General features: G+C 42.7%; 1 protein-coding gene across 6 annotated transcripts in view; it reads left to right on the top strand.

Moving 5' to 3' along the window:
- The window catches only part of LOC119572247 (glutathione S-transferase 1-like), a 259,087-nt gene extending 242,868 nt beyond the window's left edge, over positions 1 to 16,219 (top strand). For all 6 annotated transcript variants that reach the window (XM_037919245.1, XM_037919241.1, XM_037919246.1 and 3 more), the window contains 3 exons: positions 12,655 to 12,802; positions 13,608 to 13,838; positions 14,235 to 16,219. In XM_037919245.1, coding sequence (XP_037775173.1) covers positions 12,655 to 12,802; positions 13,608 to 13,838; positions 14,235 to 14,366 — 511 coding nt within the window. In that variant the 3' untranslated portion in view covers positions 14,367 to 16,219. The remainder of the gene's footprint in view (positions 1 to 12,654; positions 12,803 to 13,607; positions 13,839 to 14,234) is intronic.
- Positions 16,220 to 20,606: the final 4,387 nt, after the last annotated feature.

Below are 20,606 nucleotides of genomic sequence, written 5' to 3'. Positions count from 1 at the left end.
CGGGAACATCGTTTATACTGAAATAAGGCATAAAGCAACAATTTCCGGATATCGAAATGAAGAAGTCAGCTTAAACATTTTCAACAATATCTTTTCCTTTATACTCACGATCCTTAAACACCAGCGGCAGGAGAGAAACTCCACTCGTAGAACAAATTGAATGCCAACAATTAACGGTCATAAAATGCACTGACGGGGCAAAAATTAAACCCTCCAAGGTATGATAAAGCCAAGTCTATCAGCGCAACGAACAAAAAACAGCGGTTAAACGAAACGGGTATTACTTTTAGCGTAATATCCGTGTTGTGGGGAAACAATAACAACACCATAACTAACGGAACGGACCACCACCATAAAGAACAGGTCGGAGAGACGAACCACCCAAGCAGGGGCACCGCACAACGGACACGCCGCATACCCACCCAAGCAAGGGCACCGAAAAGCGGACACGCCACATACCCACGTATCTTCCCCGGGCATCTTACACGGGAAGACGGATCGGGAGAGGCGGCCCAGGGCAAATATTTACCATTCCTGCTGCAGGGCGTGCGAGGAGATGCGGGGTGCTGTGGGCGGAGATGTCGTTCTCAGGGGCTGATGTGTAAGGTGATGTTCTCAGGGGGTGAAGTCTAAGGTGATGTTCTCAGGGGGTGAAGTCTCAGATGATGTTCTCGGGTGGTGATGTTTCTGGAAGTCATGCTTTAGGTGACGTCCAACGGGAAGTGATGTCTCGGATGATGTCATTTCTAGAAAGGTAATGTCCCAGGTGAAATAATTCTGAGGGGAGAGATGTCTCAGATGATGTCGCTCTGTGGGAGTGGGCGGCGATGGGCTGATTGCGTGTTTTTCATCGGCTCTTACAGGACTTCCGGCTGGTCCATTCTTTGAATTGTGAGAGGGCGAGAGACAAGGAAATACTTATAATAAGACTAGTGTAGGGCGCGTGTCGTGTGTGTTTGAATTGTGTTGTGTATATATATGTTTCAGTTTCCGTTTAAATCCTTAGCAAGATTGCAAAGCATATTGCATACTGCAATGTTTAAATAAAGTAAGCACGCATAAAAGAAGCATAAACTGCTTTAAATTGCCACATATATCTGAATGGGCAAATCTATTTTGCCGACGCAATCATAGCATTTGTAAGCATGCACAGGAGTAATGTCTTAACAATATCAAATTCTAACATTCCAAGCCATGCACGTGTCGCAGAGCATCCTTGCATGAATACCGCCTGCGAGCCACTATACTGCAGACGAACACTGAAACAAGAAGGGGTTTTAACGACAGAGAGATTCATTCCGTGGGTTGGGATAACGAAATCCTTTCCGGCAAGAGGACAGAGTTCAAGTCTTTTACCTTTTCATTCACTATTCATAACAAGATGCGCCATGACGTAACGATAACTCCGTCACTCCATCCGGGACGTGGTCGTTGCGCAGTACGTGATGCGCATGTGAGAACGTTGTAGGTGCAGCCGACTCGGGCAAGCACGGGCCGGCAACAAGGGGTTTCGCACGTAAGCAAGCCGGGCGCGGTAACGAAGGGAAGGCAAGGCCCGCCGCGGTAAATGAGGTGCTCATGGCCATTAAACACTGCTCGAAGCAAGCGGCAAGGAGTAGAACAGGGATGCATGTGTGTAATTTGTATGATACTGAAGACAGGTCATTAAAGAGGTCTGCGATTTTGTTTGTTTGTCGGGTGTCACGCAGTTAGTATTTCTGTTCCCCGCCTCCTTTCCCCTTACAGCCGAGTCCCCGAAACACACAGCGCATTAGCCCCTAGGGAATATCCTAATGACGATCCTTCAAAATGTCTGGCTTTTCCTGTCCTATCCTTATTATCTCGCACAATTTGATACTGAATTTTCCTTAGATGTCCTTTCTTTCACTTTGTTCTGATCTTTTACAAGGGTTAAAACATCGCTTTATCAAGCTTAATGGAACGTCTGAAATAAGTCCTAACCGGTGTTTAGGCCTAATCCTGAGGAAAAGAACCTGCACTTTCATATTCAGTCAAGTGAAACTCAGCATGAGGCCAGATGAGCAGGTACCTCTACGCTACAACCACGGACTTGACAGGTACACTTAGGGCCTGGCCAGGGCGGAGGTGCGATGATGTAGGCGCTTTTAGGCGTAGGCCGAGCGAGGGCCCTCGGGCGATCGTGTGGCCGGAGCCTCGGGTAGATGAGGGCGGTTGATTGGGCGGAGTTATGATGACTTTACGAACCCTGGGGCCGAGGGCGGCGAGAGTGTGGCAAGGATTAGGATCATGGGAAAGAATTAGACCCATCCGCAAGACTGGGTTATGACGCAGACATCATAGATAATGGTATAGAATTGAATTCGGTTCTGACCACGATATATAACATCAGCACCTCATTCTCTTCGGCGGCGTGGTAATAGAATGCAATTAGTAAGAGGTCGGCATTCACCAAAGAAACCAAAGGCAACTCCGTCACACCTAATGTAAAGAAGTTCGGACTCACGTGGGTATATTTATCGGTGACCAGTGAGATACACCAGAGAGACACAGCGCAGTGACAAGTTCCAGAGGCGCCACTGAACACAGGGGTCATGAGGCTAAGATGGAGGGCACTTGGCCTTTCATGGGGGATCGGATTTTCAGTGACACAAACCAGACTCGGCTTTCTTTTTCAGACTTCCGGATAGAAGCTCTGATATCACAGTCAAACAGGATTTTACACTGATTTATTTGCGTGCCTGTGAGTGGTTTCCGTTTTATTATGAATGTGATTTTGATTGCTGGGTTCTCTCAGCGCTTTGGGAACGTAATAGATATGCAGAGTGAAGCTTAGTGAAACCATTTTGTGATTTCAGTCAAGGTTTCGAAAATGCCCGAGACTTTTTCATCAGGTTTCGAATTGTAAAGAAACCGAGTATTCGTTGTTCAGTTCAGCAGTCTTTTTGAGAATCCGCCCTATTCATGCTACACATGGTTGACCCTTGCCTGGAGGGAGACTACAACTCATGTCAGTGTGGCATGAATATGAAACAAGGGAAGAGAGGGCGCGGCGAAGGATGGAGGAGGAGGAGGAGGAGGAGGAGGAGGAGGAGGAGGAGGAGGAGGAGGAGGAGGAGGAGGAGGAGGAGGAGGAGAGGAGGAGGAAGAAGAGGAGGAGGAGGAGGGAGAGAGGAGGATAATAATAATAATAATAATAATAATAATAATAATAATAATAATAATAATAATAATAATAATAATAATAATAATGATAATAAGGAGGAAGATGAAAAGGAAGAGGATGGAAAGGAGGAGAAGGAGGAGGAGGAGGAGGAGGAGGAGGAGGAGGAGGAGGAGGAGGAGGGGAGGAGGAGGAGGAGGAGGGGAGGATAATAATAATAATGATAATGATAATAATATTATAAGAAGAAGGAAAAGGAATAGGGGAAGTAGAAGAAGAAGGAGAAGAAGAAAAAGAAAAAAGAGGAAAAAGGGAGAAGCAGGAAAATCTGGATGAGGAGACGAAGCAGGAGAAGGAAGAGGAGGAGGAGAAGCTGGAGGAGGAGAAGGAGGAGGAGGAGGACGAGGAGGAGGAAAACAGCATTGGTTGTTTGGATAGAAAGGCTCTTCATGTGAAACAAGAGAGGAGATGAAAGGATAAGTTTAGGTGCGGCGGTGAACAGGCGCTTGTTGCGAGGATAAAGATACTCTAGCGTGTGTTAAGATGACAATGGCAGACTGGTAGGGAACAGAGGATATGCGCGTTGGGAAGCATGAGGTGGGAACCGAAAGTGAGGCTAGATGAGGGGAAAAAAGGTAGAAAGAAATCACCAAATATATATTTCTAACTTCCTGAGTAGTCAAAAACGAAGGGTGAAAAAATGGGGGAGTGGTTGTAGTGAAGGTGGTGGCAGAGGAGGAGGAGGAGGAGGAGGAGGAGGAGGAGACGGCGCTAGCAGGCCCACGTCCGGGTTCACGACCTCCCACCCCCCTCCTTCGTTCCCTCCCTCTCTCCTCCCCCTTCCTCACCTCCACCTCTTCGCTCTTCCACCATCACCGGGACCTCCCCCTAAGCCATCTCTACAATCAGCTTCAATAGCATCCGCTGATTCCCCGCCGTTGCACTCGGAATCATTCCCTTCCACAGGCCCTTAAGTCAACCGCAACCACCTGTGTTCCTGAGGCGTTGTGTATGCTCTCACGCTCGCCACAATTCACTTCCTTCTGTCGGTCTCGCTTTTCTTTCCTCCACGCCGTCGCCTACTAACGCTTGGGGCCTCCTGCCTTTTCGGCAACGCGTTTCATTCTCCCCCACATCGGCCGGCGGATAAAGAGACCGAAATAAGGAGAAAGAAAGAAAAAGGGGAACCTCGCGCAAAGGAGGTGTCTGCGTGGCGCGTGTGAGTGAGCAATAAGTCCGTCTTCCTTGGTCCTTACGAGCGCCTCTCCCTCTCCCCAGTCGCGGCGACGCTGTAGGGCCGGCGGGCACCGGAGCAGCCCGGCCATCAAGATCACCGTATGCACGAATTGCTGCGATAAGCGGGCGGATGGGCGGGCTCACACGACCCACGAGCAGCGGAGTCATGGCGAGACCTCCGATCCCTCGCGCGATAAACGACCCCGCAGCTAGATTGGCTCTCTGACCGAATCGAAGGCTATGGGGAATCGGGGAAAACAGCGTGTAGGTGGGAGTCACAAGCTCGGTCGAATATTCAGTGCGTGCAGAAAGGCTTTTCCCGAGCCTCTTGTAGCGAGTTACAAATTCCTGACACTGAACTCCGCCTCCGTGCGCTCGGCCCGAGAAGCGGGTCGATCCCTTTGTTCGGATAGAGTCCCGAGATGTACTTTGTGGTACATGGACCTGGACCAGCACCCGGTCCTTTTAGCGTGTCCAGGGTACGTTTGGGTGGAAGCGAGCCGCCCGGCCGTCCGGGAGGGTGCCGGACATTCCCCAAGGACGACAACCAAAGCGCGGGCAAGCTTGGCCCTTAAGCAGGTTCGACGGCGTCCGTTTCACGCGCAAGATGCTGGTCCTTCTTTTTCCTCCATATCTTCAAATGCTCTCTCTCCCTTGCTTTTTATTGTTTTTTTTTCTATCTTCTTTTTCCTCCATATCTTCAAATCATCTCTCTCCCTTGTTTCTTCTGTCTTTTTCCCTCTCTTTATTTCCTTATTTCTATCACCCTCCCTTTCTTTATTTCGTTTCTTTGTTAGTTTATTCGTTTATTCATTTCACCATCCCTCTTTCTTTCTCCCTTTCTTCCTCCGTTCCCCTCCCCCTCCCCTCCCCTCTCTCTCTCTTTTCATTACCCCAAAGATGGTTGATTATTTTACTGATCCTGCCAACCCTCCTCGCCCTCAAAGAATCTAAACGTTTATCACCATCAGTTCTCAGTATTAAAACTTGGATGAAAGATGATTGTTATTCCCTTTTGTTACCTTTCCCCGAGTCGTTCACCCCCCCCCTCCCCTCCCCTAACCCGCCACCTCCACCCCCCTTTCCCCCCGACGATGCCAGAGTACATACCATCGGAATTCCCTTCATTTGCTTCCTGCTGCTGCCCATCGCATACTTCTTCTGCCTCGCATTCGATCGGCTCTACGTTCCGTCCCGCAAGCCGCCCGACCGCGTGGCCTCTCGGGATGTTCGCTGTCCGGAATTTTCTCGAGTGCGGTGTCGTCCTCACCCCGAGGGCGCGTCTCACCTTCCTGTGCCCTTCCTCACGTAGCGTCTTTGTGTTCTTGCAAGGAGTCTCGTACGGCTCGGTGAGTCGTAGGCACGACTCACCGAGAGGAAGAGAGCCTCGTCCAGGTCGCAGCCGCAACAACCCGAAAGGCGACCCAGGCGGTTGGTTGCTTCTTGGTTGCCTCCGCCTCCTGACGTGCGGCCACACAAGCGCCAGGAGCGGGTACACACATTTTCACGTGAACGGATTCTCAAGCGCGCAGACAAAGGAGCGGTCATAAACACATACATACAAACATACACACGTACACACGCAAATAGACACACACGCAGACACTCATTCACTCACTCACTCACTCACTCACTCACTCACTCACTCACTCACTCACTCACTCACTCACTCACTCACTCACTCACTCACTCACTCACATCACACACACACACACACACACACACACACACACACACACACACACACACACACACACACACACACACACACACACACACACACACACACACACACACACACACGAACACACACGCATCCAGTTATTTAATTAACAAAGGAGATATCTGAAAGCGTTACACCCAATAGCCCTAACCTGATTTCTCATGCGTAACGTCACTTACACCTGTAACTTAAAGCTACAATGCCAAGGTGCGGCGCGGAGTTCGTTGCTGATTTGTGAGTTCAAAAGCCAGGTTTCGGAGAGAAGGAAAGGAAAGGCGAAGGGAGGGAAGAGATGAAGGGGAAGAGAAAGGGAAGAGGGAGAATATCACCAGAAATGTGAAGATCAGTGTATCTGTCTATTAGATTACTTGTGTTTCTGCGTGTGTGTGTGTGTGTGTGTGTGTGTGTGTGTGTGTGTGTGTGTGTGTGTGTGTGTGTGTGTGTGTGTGTGTGTGTGTGTGTGTGTGTGTGTGTGTGTGTGTGTGTGTGTGCAAAGAAAGGGGGAGGGGGGGAAGGCCGTGTCGTGAGCAGGTCGCCGCCCCGCCCCTCGCCCGGCAGGTCTGAGAAGGGACCGAGGTTGCAGGTCACTTCGTCGAGTTCCCACGATACCTTCCCACGACTTTGCAGCGGCAAGCGACGGAGGGCTCGAACGCCGCCGCTGGTAGGTGAGGAAGGAGTTATCCGCTCAACGCGTGAACGGTCGCGTTAGCAGGGAAATGCACCGCTGATCTCTTTCCAAAATGTTACAGCTGTGACAGGAATAATACCACGAAAGAACTTATAATGTTATATAAATGCCTCTCTCTCTCTCTCTCTCTCTCTCTCTCTCTCTCTCTCTCTCTCTCTCACACACACACAAACATATACTCACACACACACACACACACACATACACACACGTGTGTATGTATATGCACAAGGGACATAACGAGACCCAGTGATTAACGGGCCCAGCCCCCGGGGCCCTACATGAGATGACGAAGGACCAGCATTCCGGCGAACTGGTAGAATGCATTATATAGCGGCGAGTCCTTCGGCGAGACCTTGCCGAGGCGGTCGACCCCCGCGACACGCCGGAGGAATGTGGCACCGTCGCGCCGTGGCGAGACCGCGGGAGAGCGGCGGCGGCCGGGAGGGCTGCCGGTCGCGGGGCCGCTCTGCCGGCGCTGCGCTCCGCTGCGACGCCCTTTTATGACTGACTTGACTTCTGTTAGAAAACCCGGCCACCCGTGTCTAGTTTTGTTTCAGGAAACAAAGAGGGCGAGATTGTTTTAGGTCTTGAGCATAATACTGTACAACCGCTGGTTGGTGAATAGAGCGAGACGGCAAACCGGCAGCGACCGACGTTTAATTTTTAGAATGTTTTTCGATTGTATTTTCTTAATATTATGTCATCTCGAGCATTAGATTACTCTGATTTTATTTCACCGATCTGTTTATTATCCTCACTATCTGTCTGTCTGTCATTACGACGCAGCTCCGCCCCACCACAAACACTTCACCGCCCCCCCCCCCTTTCACACACCCACTTCCACCCCAGGCCTCCTCCGCCCGACCCGCTCTCACGACCTCTCTCGCCGTCGTGACTGATAGCCCTCTCCCCCTCCTCCTCCCCCTCCCGGCGCCTTCTCTCTCTGGCCCTCCTAGGCCTACCTGCGGCTAGGTGGGAGGGACAGGAGGTCAAAGGTCTTAAAATTTCGACGTCGGGGAAAGGATGGATGAGAAATGAGTTATTGACGGCGCCCTCTCCATCTTTTTTTGACACCTCTTGTGTGTGTACCTCTTAACCTTTCTCCCTTTCTTGTTTCGTCTTCCTTTCTCTTCTCTGTCCTTGTTTCACCACCCTCTCACTTCCCCCTTTTTCTCATCTGTAAGCATATTTTTTTTCCTTTTTTCTTATTTCCCTGACCACTTCTTTTACCGTTGTCTTATTCTCTTCCTGCGTGTAATACATCTCTCCCCCTTTTTTAGTGAGTCCCCATTTCTTGCGTTTATTCTCCCTTTTCTCCCTCTCCTTGCGACTCTTCTTGACCCTCTTTCCATCGCTTTCGCTCCGAGGTCAAGAAGCTTCGACCTTTCCAGGCAACCGCGTCGTCGAAAATGCTAATGGGCGAAAATAAGGGTCAATTTACGGGCGAATGTACGATACCCGCACGACTCCAGGTATGAATTTTCATGAAAGTCAATCCATATGGCCGCGGGCGAGCCATCAGGGCCGCTTAATTATTTCGAGCGCGGCGCCGGAGGAGGGCGGACGCGGCCCAACCTGAACCGGCGTCGGGCTGGTGGCGCTGCGCTCTTTTCTTTTCTTTTTCCTCTCTCTCTCTCTCTCTCTCTCTCTCTCTCTCTCTCTCTCTCTCTCTCTCTCTCTCTCTCTCTCTCTCTCTCTCTCTCTCTCTCTCTCTCTCTACCTACCTTGATCATGGAAAGCTGGAAGATATGGTCTTTCTTATAGCTTGGCCATTTCTTTAGGACATCTTTTTTTCCCTTTGTCCTTTCTTCGTATATACCCATAAATGGAAGCAACCCACTTGGTCTGGTGCTTTACCGACTTGGAAAGCCACTTAAGAATGTGGAATCGAAGTCATCAGTCTTAGTCCTAACAGCGTTGGGTCTTCTAATTGGTAATAGGAAACCATCATCAAAATACGAAATGAGGCTAACTACACGATCACACACCAAGCCGTGTGTGACGAATATGTGTAGCTGGAGATAGGTATTAGGGAAGTAATTATCTCCCTAATTTCTATATTCAGTGCAACGGACGGGATACCGGGGTAGATTATGGAGATGCTGGACCTGTAGCCGTGATTAATGTCCAGCAAGATGACAGGTGGACATTGATCATGTGAAAGACAAAACGGCGAGCGGTATGGTCGGTTGCTTCGTAACAGTCTTTAGGATTTTCGCCTCAAGTGACATGGTTCCCGGTGGTGATAGGTGGTCTACGAGTGGTTGCTGGAGCATCTACTTGTGTGATTCACTTGTTCGTTATTATGTTTCATTACATCATTCTTATTAAAGGCTATGCTTTATTTTTCTTCTGTGTGCTTAAGGGGAAAGATGATCATATGTATACGTCGTCGGGTGTTTGTCAGAATGTTCAAGTGATCAGTATATGTGCCTGCAAGTCTGTATTTTTCATTTTAATCTTTCTAACAAAAAGAGCAGCAAAGACAGGTAACTGTCTATATTCTTTTACCAGTAGCACTTTCCAAGTTCACATGAGGTCTCTGGAAAAGTAAAACGAAAGTCTTCTGAAAAAGCAAACAAACGGAAAACGAATCTGCAAGTAGAAAAAAGAACCATCGACTAAGCCCTTCATCACACCATGGAACCTCCTTCATCACACCATGGAACCTCCTTCATCGCAGTCTGCCTGTGGATCTGTCTTTTTCTGCTTTGCTGCCGGATATTTTATGTGAAGGACGGCAGTAGAGAGAAAGAGATAGATTTCCTGGGACAGTAAACAACGAGGACTTGATGTGTGTGGATTTTTTTGAAAGGCCTGGATATTTTGAAGCAGCTGTACCCATACTTTTTGAAATATTCTTTTGATGCACATTTTTTTCTCTCTATTTCACCTCTTGTTTTTACATTTTGCCCTTATTTTCTCCCAATTTGGAAGGTGTTGTGCACTTTTTTTTTAAGGCCAAACATTTTTGTTTTCTATTCATCACGTTCTTTCCTTGGTTGTTTATCGTAATACCGTTGTTACTCGTGGCGGGACACTTTCCTGCTTGGTACTAAATCGAGAAAACGGAGACGAGTCTCTTTATCTCCCCCTCCCCTACTGTTTTCCCGCAACAAGTTCCATGTGATTCAGAACAGACAAGTCAAAAGCCAGAAAGTAAAGAAAAATATTAAAAAGGATAGATGACATGTTAGTAGGGAATCAATGTAATGCAGAGCATACAACATGTCTCATGGGATCGTTAACTTGTGAAAAGTAAATGTGTGACATATTAAGAATAAAAAACAAAAATCAACAAAAATATGAACATATAAATGTTAAATACTTAAGGTTCAGATTTTTTTTATTCATGTGTTGTTTTGAATGCAAAAGAGAAAACCGTAATTTAAATCAAAATAAGGTTACTGCCCATTATATGTTCTATCAACAAATCAATCTAATGTGACCATTAAAGGACAATAGGCGATCATAGGCCACGTGTCCCCTGGATGGCAAATTCCAAAGAAGATGAAGTGGAGCGGCCGAGTTATCAGGCAGTATTGGAACGCGTTTGTCTCTGTGTCGAATACAAATACACGTTTCTGTATCCAAGGTTCATGACACGTCCAGCTGGCAGCGCTGCGGTAAGAGGTGACCGCCAGTCGGCAACGTGTCATTTGAGAATTTTTCGTTCGTGGTCATCGTGTTTGCATGAGAATTTGTGTTCCTTTAAACGCTGTGACATGTGGGTGTTTCTTCTGCTGCGTGTTGGTTGTTTGTGGTTCGTTGTGTCCCGGTTGTGTGTTAACAGGAAACATTTGTTGTTTTGCATTTTGTGGTCTGTCTGTCTCACTCCCTTTATCTCTCTCTCTCTCTCCCTCTCTCTCTCTCTCTCTCTCTCTCTCTCTCTCTCTCTCTCTCTCTCTCTCTCTCTCTCTCTCTCTCTCTCTCTCTCTCTCTCTCTCTCTCTCTCTCTCTCTCTCTCTTTCTCTCTCTCTCTCTTTCTCCTTCGAACTACATTTAGGAAAGAAGCCAACCGTAATCAGGTTAGGCAGCGGGAATAAATTCGGACAGTCGATTAGTCTAGTCCATTGAGGCGACGTTGCGTTCGCACTCTCTGACGTCACACGATGAAGAGCGCCGTTTGCCAGGGTTCGCAACAGGTCATCACACCTTCGCCACTGCCTCGCCCCGCCAGCCCCTCCGACGGCGCGGCGGGGCCCACCTGGGCGGCCGCTCGCACTTCGGACGGGAACTTATGGCGGAATGAATAATTAATGAGGTAATTAGCATAGAGGCGAAATGAGCACGCCGGCCGGGGGATCGTGAGAGCAGGGAGTGGGGGGAGGAGGGAGGGAGAGGGAAGGGAGGGCCGACTGAGGAGCGGAGGAGGCGGGGTTACCTGCTGGGAAGAGGGGCGTGAGACGTCGGTGGGAGGGGGAGGTGGAGGGAGGGTAGAGGTGGATGAATGGAGCGGGATTAGGGTTGCCGGGTGGATGCGGTGTGGAAGTGGTTGCTGTGGAAAAAAAAAGAGGAGGAAGGACTTAAAATAGATTTGTTTTAGATATAGAACTGGAAAGAAAAGAGAAATAAGAAAAGAAAAAAAACACTGGCCAACAAATATAAAATAAATGAAAAACAAAGAAGAAAAAAAAAGGCAAGCCATTGTGATCAAAATCGTCCAAGCATAACGTGTAGAGGCTGAGAAATTCAGACATAAATGCGCTTTTATCTTCAGTTTAGTATTGTACACTAACATTTATATCGTGGAAAATAAAATCTTTACCTCCTATTGATAGCCAAAACTTGCATATAAATTTCTCCGAGTATTATGATGATTATAATATGTTGAAAATGATAATGATGATGATGATATCAATATTACTGCTACTACTAATGATAATGATAATAATGATAAAGATAATAATAGTATTGATGATATGATGATGATGATGATGATGATGATGATGATGATGATGATGATAATAATAATAATAATAATAATAATAATAATAATAATAATAATAATAATAATAACAATAATAATAATAATTATTATTATAATAGTTATAATAATGATTACATACAATCGCAATTATAAACTGTCCTTACACAAAGTCCGCAACGGAAAGCGTTAATATATGCTGAACTAAAAGAATTAATAACAGTGAGAGAGAGAGAGAGAGAGAGAGAGAGAGAGAGAGAGAGAGAGAGAGAGAGAGAGAGAGAGAGAGAGAGAGAGAGGAGAGAGAGAGAGAGAGAGAGAGAGAGAGAGAGAGCGAGAGAGAGAGAGAGAGAGAGGAGGGGGGGATAAAATTAACCTACATCGAAATCTCCACCGAAAGTGAATGCGGAATGGAGCTGACCCATTTTCCTTGGACCGTGAAGTTTACTGTAACCGTTTTCTTTTACTATTTCCATAATATTCCTATTATCTGCATTGCTGTTCTCATTATGTTTTCTTTTAATATTAGCATTCTCTCTCCCATTCTATTACTATAATCATGGCCGTTTGTTATCATCCATCATTTTCCCTTTTATTGTTATCTGCCATGTTACCATTTATGCTTTCATTGTTATTTTTCTCCCTGCATTTCATTACAAACAAGATCGCGTTTTCATTATCACCATAGCATTTTACTTTAACTGTTATCAGAAATGTTGGATCTTTCATATTTTCACTGCTATTATTCCCTCCACTGCATTTCCTTGCTATTTATAATATCATTACCCGTCTATTTCATTACAGTCATGATCGCGTTTTCTTCATCACCATCCAGCATTTTTCTGTCACTGTTATTTGTAACGTTTTGATCTCTATGCTTCCATTCCATATCTTTTCCTTGCAGTCAAATTAATTATGCCATATTTTGCCGACAGCCGCGCCATCATGATGTATGTCATGAACAAATACGTCACGGAGGAGACACAGTACTTGTATCCAACCGACCCGGAGGAGAGAGCACGGGTGGATCGGATGCTTTTCTTCGACATGGGGACGCTGTACCACGCCATCAAGGAGTACTTCGTGAGTGCCGCTGTTTTCTCTCTCTCTCTTTCTTTTTCGTTTCTTTCTTCCCTTTCCCTTTTTCATCTTTTCTTTTTTCCTTTCTTTCTTTCCTTTTCTCTCTCTTATTTTCTTCCTTTTTTTGTTTTCTTCCTTCCGTTTTCCTCTTTCTGTTTCTATACTTCTCTTTCTTCATTTTTCCCACTCTTTCTTGATTTCTTATTCGTTAACCTCTTCTTTTTTCTATCTTATTTCCCTTTGCTTTTCCTTTCATTTTTTCCTTTTCATTCCCTTTCTTTCTCTTTCATTCTTTTGTTTTTGACTGATAAGTCTTTTGCTCTAGAATTATTTTTTTTTTTTTCTTGTATAATAGAATTTTCACTGTGGGTTAAATCAGTTTAACCTTTTGTGATTTCACGTTAAGTTGTGATAAAAAGTCTGTTGAAATGTTAAAAGCGATAGAACACAAAATTCCAATACGATATTACTTTAGAGGGACACATTGCATGGAATTCGTTGAATGTCTGATAAAGAATTAGTTTACCGAAAAGAAATATTTACTGACTCGTTCACTACAATTATAAACCTGTGTTTATAATATGTGTTTGTGCATATATGTCATTTGGAATACCTAGGAATGTAACAGTTGAAAGTAATTTTCAAAATATATAGCATTCTTATTTTTCCATGTGTGTGTACTACATACACAGTATATATGACTAAACAGACAGATACGTAGATAAGTAAATGAATTCTACAGCATAATATTTCATCATAATTGCACGTCCTTGCCAGAGCAGTTTAATGAAGAGAAACCCTCTTCCAGGCTCCCAAAATGCACCAGGGATTACCTCCAGACCCCGACAAGGAGAACCTGTTGAAGACCAGCTTGGACTACCTGGACACCTTCCTGGAGACGGGCGGCGTCCCTTACCTGTGCGGCGAGAAGTATACCATCGCTGACATCTCCGTCTTGGCGTCCATCACTGAGCTGGACGCCATGGACTACTCCTACAAGTGCTACGGCGAAGTCCTCAGGTGGACCCAAAGGATGAAGGTGAGTTATGCGCATAGACGCATAGATAGACAGACACGTACACACACATACACATACGCACACATAAGGGCACACACACGGACACATAAGGATACACACACGCACACAGTAGGACACACACACGCGCACACACACACACACACGCTTGTCCACCCACGCACTCACACACACAAATCCACCACAGTTATATGTAACTAATCGTGAGTTCCAATAAATATAAAAAACTAAGCTCCTAACGAATATTACAAATAATGACGAGAGTTTTTTATACCTATGAAATATGTAATGACGTTATGCGTACATACTTTTGGTTTACTTGAGTGTGTATGTGTATGTGCGTGTGTGCTTTCCAAGACAACACATAGACTCTTCATGTATGCCCCTATGTTTGTCCAGGAGAACTTCCCGTTCTACAAGGAGTGTTGCGAGGAAGGAGTGGAGATGACGAGAGCAAGAGTCAAGCAACTGGAACTAGACCTCAAGAAACAGCTCGAGAAGGAACGCAAACAGTCCATCACGAAAAAGTAGACTGTCTCACGCCACACGACCCGACCAGGACGAATCTGGCAGCACTGGGAAGACACGCAGTTGTTACATGAATGACTCGACTGTATTTCATAGTGTGAGCGGAACATGTAGAAGATAAAATTGTTAATTCGTGTGTATTTTTCAACGCATATGAACCAATATGTATAAACATATTAAATATATATATATATATATATATATATATATATATAATATATATATATATATATATATATATATATATATATAATATATCACATACCACACTAAAAGGAAAATAATGATCATATAGCATATGCCATGCAGCACAAGATGATATCCATGGAGTTTGAAATTGGATTAATTACAATTTGCGACATAGTCTTATCCTATTTTTTTTGACAATTTAGCAATTTTCAGCAAAATTTCAGAATAAAACGTCCATGGCACGCTGATAGTTTATTAGGTGAAATTAGAAGGATTTATTACAGAATTGTTAATTGGATATTAGCAGTATTTGAAGTATGATTGCCTCTTTGATTATGTTGTTAGTCTTGCTACTTAAATTTTCCCTATGCTTATTGTTTGCTTTTAGATAAATTTGTAGATCATATATTCTCATTATTATGTATTAGATGTTGTGACGTAAAACAAATGTTTCCAGAAAAAAAGACAGTCACGTTGGAAGTATATCACGAAATCTACCGTTTATTTTGGTTTATACAGAACATTGGTTGACTTCAAGATTTCCTGACCCATTTAAGTGAAACATTAGCTTAGCTGGTTTCCCCTGGTGATCGTTGTGTTCTCTGCGATACCGAAGTTCATGTTATCAGTGATGAAATTTCAGTCCACCATAGAAGAGATGCTACTAGGAAAAATAGGAAATGAGGTTGTATATGTGAGCAGTATTCTAGTTTCGTAGCGAGTTAGAATATGTCTCACTAAGTAACGCAGTTGCACTTTCAACCAAAGGTGACGCGTTATATGTCTCAGTATTACTGCTGTGTTGTTTGTTATATATTCTAAGGCATGACTGATCGTATCTGATCTCTGATACGGAAAGTCTGATGTTGTGGTCAAATTTCGTAGGGAAATGAATTTTGTTTCTTGAGCGTCATTCACTCCACTATTCTGTCACAAAAATATAGCTCATACGGGAATTTAAATATGCAATTTTGCTTGTTTTATATAAAAAAAAGTTGCAATGAAGTGAATATCTGTTACTAATGCTCTTCCAATACCTGTGTTTACCCGGGGAACTTTGCCTTTCATCGATTCCTGGTATGAAATGAACCACGTACTTTATCTCTGGAATTATTTACTTACACTAATTGTTTTCGTTAACCCTTTCCTTATTAGAGGACATGATTTCAATAAAAACTATTGAAATTCATATATGCTAAAAATTTCTCTGGGTATATCCCTTCTATCTTGCACTTGTGCCTCTTATATAATTAATGTGAAATTATGTTTAAAAAGAATCCTTAGTTAACTTTCGACTGACGCGTCATGTCTGCCTTTTCACACTTGGTTTAGACAAATGCTTGATATCTTGTAGGTTCTACTGTCCATCAGACCCTCAACCCCAAGACCACAGTGTATAGTCATTACTTCATAAATGCTATAAGAATGGTCTTCCAGCTGGTGATGTTCGGAAGGACGTGGCAAATTATTTTGATTAGACACAAGTTCCGAATATCAAAAGAGAAAAAAAAAAAAAATACTGTAGACAACTTGCTAACAGGAGAACAGTTTTTGAGGTGTTACAGATTTTGTTTCATATGGGTGGGTGGATGTACAGATGAATTTATTCTAGAAACATTTTGATGCTTTTAATGTAAAGAGTGTGAAATAAAGTTGTATTACCAAACTGATATGTATTTAATATATTTCCCGGCGTGACACACCTCGTTGAAAAGAAAAGAAAAGAAAAGAGAGAGAGAGAAAAAAAAAACGTTATCCTTCATGACACTCTTTAGGAGAGAGGTATACAGTTTCTCTGTTTAACAGACACTGAAAGTATTATTCAGAATCTTGTTTATATATAATATTGCAATAACACATATGCGTGAGAGAGGGCGGCAACACTGTAAATTGGTCCGTTCTCTGTCGTTCTCCCTCTGACCACAACCAGCCCAGGCTTAAATATTTTTAGGGATGATGGCTGTACTTATCACTGGTGTGATTATTATGATTGCTGTCATCTTCCCATCCTACACGCACACACGGGCAATGGGAGAGGCACACTACTTCATCACTGTTGCCAGAAATTCTCAAACTTTTCACAATTCTCATCCCACTAGAAATATTAAGATCTGAAAAAACATGACTTTCTCCGACCGCCATATATGAGAGAAGAAAAGTTAAATTTTGCTCTGTGATTTCTACAAGCATTTTTTCTTCTAGCTTACGATGTTATATAAGAGTCTACGCACAACCCTGAAATTCTTGGACACGGGTACGGTAGTTTTACTGTAGTAGTATTTGATGCATTTCATGTGACTAATTAGTACAATTCAGATCGAGGTTGTTTAAAAAATTGTAAATTACCGGAACTGAAAATATGTTCTGCAAATATCTTCTCGACCTCTATTTTGATTTTCTTTGAATTTGTGATTGACCTCTTCTTTGATTTATCTTATGTTACCCCTTGTTATTTTCTTTGATTCTGAATCAGACCTGCTTTGATTTTCTTTGATTCTGATTTTGACTTCTACTTATATTTTCTTTGATAATGACGTCTGCTTTGAATTTCTTTGATAATCACCTATCCTAATTTTCTCCTCTGCAGGATTCCTTATCGTCATGGCGAATGACTGACTGACTGTTCATCTAGGAGTTGAAAAGTCCACGAGTAGAGAGGTTATGGAATTCATAGAAGATAAGATTCATAGACCTCTCTGAGGATTCTGAAAGCTTCATTGTGAAAAAGGGTCCAACGTGGGTTTCGTAGATGGATAATGTCTGTATCTATAGCCTTTAGCTCACATCTATAATCTTTTACTAATGAATAATGTCTGTGTTGTGTAGTCATTTGCTGATGAACATTGTCTTGCCTGTATCTATAGTCTTTTGACGATGAATAATTCCTAATATCTACAGATTTGATTTTAGATATGTGAATGATAAAGTTATAGCCGCATAAGCAGAGAAAATGAGAAAGAACGCGCAAAATATCGAATACTCTTGGTTCCTTCTTGTTCAACTGATTAAAGCGAAGTGCCCATATTCACTGGTTTGAATATTAAGCCGAAGAGCTTCGTTTCATAGACGAAAAAGTGGGTTTTGCAAGGTGATAAACTAAAACCCAATTTATGAATCAGGGGAAAACGTTTATAATGTTTCCTTATGAGTTGCCCACAGACGATTTAGGATAGAGAGTTTTAGTAGTGCTATTGGGGAAAAAGGTACTGTATAGCATGATTATCAGGCATTTAATGATTTGCGTTTTCTAACGACTTTTTTAAGATTTCAGTTTTCTTTTTGGAGATTAATTAAGAATTTCGAAAAAGGGTTTAAACGCAAATATGTGAATAAAAAAATGGTGATCTAAAAAAAATTTTCAGTCCCTATTTACAGATCCATAATATAAGTTTTCTATGCCTCTCCTCTATTTAGCCAATGGAAACTGAGCTTTTCGGTTTTTTTAAAAGATCGCCTTTCCCCTATAGTAAGAACGGGCGAAGCATTTTATTTAAATACCGTGTAAATACTTTATCTTGGGGGAGTCTCTGCTGGCGTCGGCGTGTTTACTTATCGCCAGGGACGGTATCCTCTGTTCAAATCCAAAGGGGTCAGCGTCTCTGTCCCTCTCCCTTAACTCCCCACCTAAATGTCTCCTTAATCTCCCCCCCCCGGGATGTCTCCCCTTTAGCATGTAGCATAAACCCCACGGTCACGGGGGCAAATTTTACTTAAAAAAAGGGGAAGGGAAAAATACTCCAAAGGGAAAAGGGTTTAAAGAAAAATTTTTCTTTTCATACACGACAAGCATTTTTTTACCAAGAATTAAAAATGAAAAATCTTATATTTTTCTTTTTTTTTAAAATTTTTTTTTCAATTCTAAGCCAAAAGGATGCAAGTGTGAACGTCAACTTTAAGAACAAATATTTTAACGGTTATCTCCACTGCCACGATAAATAGGCTTAAATCTAAAAAGGTACTTTTAAAATCGATCGTAGTTTTTGATATAAAAACCCGTCCCTTTGAAAAAACAAAAAGAACCACGGTAGAAAATGAAAGCAGTATTTGTACAATCGTGCTTTTGCCATCCCCAAATTTCCTTGGGAACCCGTTTTGCTTAACCTCAATGAAACCGCCCACTTTCCCTTTAAAACCACTTTCCTTGTCGACCTCATTTCCTCTAAACCAACGGTCCCCCTGCTATCAAATTTTTGTTTCCCGTCTTCGTTTCATGCAGAGGGCTCGTGGCAGCGTCAGCTCCGCGGGGCCCCCCTTTGTGCCGGGCAAAAACATAAAAATGTCCGTTCCATAAAGTACGGGGATTTTTTTTTAAAGTCAAACTAATACATCGTGCAACTTTTCCCAAATACTAAAATATTAAGCAATATTACAACTTCTCCCATTTATTATTTTTTATTACTAAATGAAATTATATTTATCCTTTGTGTACTTTGTCATAAAACAATGATAAAAAACAGTAACAGTGATGAAAATGTTTGGGATAATGATGAAGATTTCATTTTCCATGTCATTTATTTTTCCCTTTTAAATTTTATCTTATCATTGCCATTAGGATTATTATTATTACAATTAATATCATTGTTACTACTACTATCGTATTTACCTTTATCAGCATTATTACATCCCACATATATCTTTTTATTATTTAAAAAATATACATTTTTTTTTTCGTTTACTTTTTATTTACTATTTATTTCTGTTAAAATACTGAATTGTGTTGTCGTAGTTTTTTATTTTGTGTCTGTGTTTATTATTTTAGTGTTAATGTGGTGTTGTGTGTGTGTGGTGTGTGTGTGTTGTGTGTGTGTGTGTGTGTGTGTGTGTGTGTGTGTGTGTGGGGTTTGGTGTGTCATGGCGGGTGTGTTCTGTGTGGTGCCGTGTGTGTATGGTAGAAGGTTCCCTTTAACCACGGAAAAATCACTCCTCCCGGTTTTTCATTTTCGGGTTACCAGTAAACGTCTGTGTTGAGATCTCAGCATGCCCATTTAAACTTTTTTGAAAAAAAAATTTGGGTGATGCTTTCCCCTCGATGATACCTGTCATAATAAAATGATATTATTAATTTAAAAAGTATGGAGCATTATTTGTGTGTATATATAATATATATTATATTATTAATTATATATAATATATATATATATATATATATATTATACTTTTATTACATATTTTTTATTTATTTATTTCTTTTTTTTGTTCTTTTTTACCCTGATATCTGCTTTCCCTTTCCTAATTTACATTGTTTTATATTATTTCAGTCATCTTCCGGATTTATAATTATTATAAAACTTTTTCTTTTTTTCTGTTTCGTTTTTTTTTTTTCTCCTGACATCTTTTTTTTTTCTAAGATTCCCTTTGTTAATCTCTCTTCAATTCCTCACTCTTGATGCCTTTGACGCTCATCTTAATTGTTATTTTGGCTTTCTGGGGATTTCGAAATCTAAGCCCGGGTATGACGTAAAACAAAAAAAAGGGTTGTATATCCCACATTCGCTTTTCCTCCCCTTTATTCCTACTTCAAGACTTAAATATTTAGGGAGGGAGAGAGAGAGAGGGGGGGAGAAGGGAAAAAGGGGGAGGACCATACAAAAAAGGAAAAGAAAAAAAAAGGGGGAGAGAGTTTAAAATAAAAAAGAGAAAAGAAAATAGAAGAGAGAGGAAGAAAACAAAAAAAAATCGAAAAAATCAAAAAACTGCACCCCGTACTCCCCTTTGGCAACGACGAAATCCCAGCGGTGAAATCAGGCTCTTTTAAAAGAGGGAAAAACCCCGGGACCTTTTGCCCATCGAAGGCCGCAATCGGAGGGGCCCACGTCCTCATTTTGGGAAAAGTAAAACCTGGAAGATAACTTTTTTTGAGGGGTAATACGCCCCGGGAATCTTGAATTTCCCCTTTTGCAAAGAGCGGCTTTAACCCTTCTCTTTTTTATTACTCTAGATTTTTTTTCTCAGTTTAGGGTGGTTCATCCGGAAACTTGAAAGACTAGGTAGAAAACCCTGGCACAAAAAAAAAAGGGTCATAAAAGGTTCTCCCGGGAATTCCCATGAGTAAAG

This window comes from Penaeus monodon, chromosome 4, assembly GCF_015228065.2.
Source record: "Penaeus monodon isolate SGIC_2016 chromosome 4, NSTDA_Pmon_1, whole genome shotgun sequence".
Classification (NCBI taxonomy): Eukaryota; Metazoa; Arthropoda; class Malacostraca; order Decapoda; family Penaeidae; genus Penaeus; species Penaeus monodon.
This window is presented reverse-complemented; position numbering and strand designations above follow the sequence as displayed.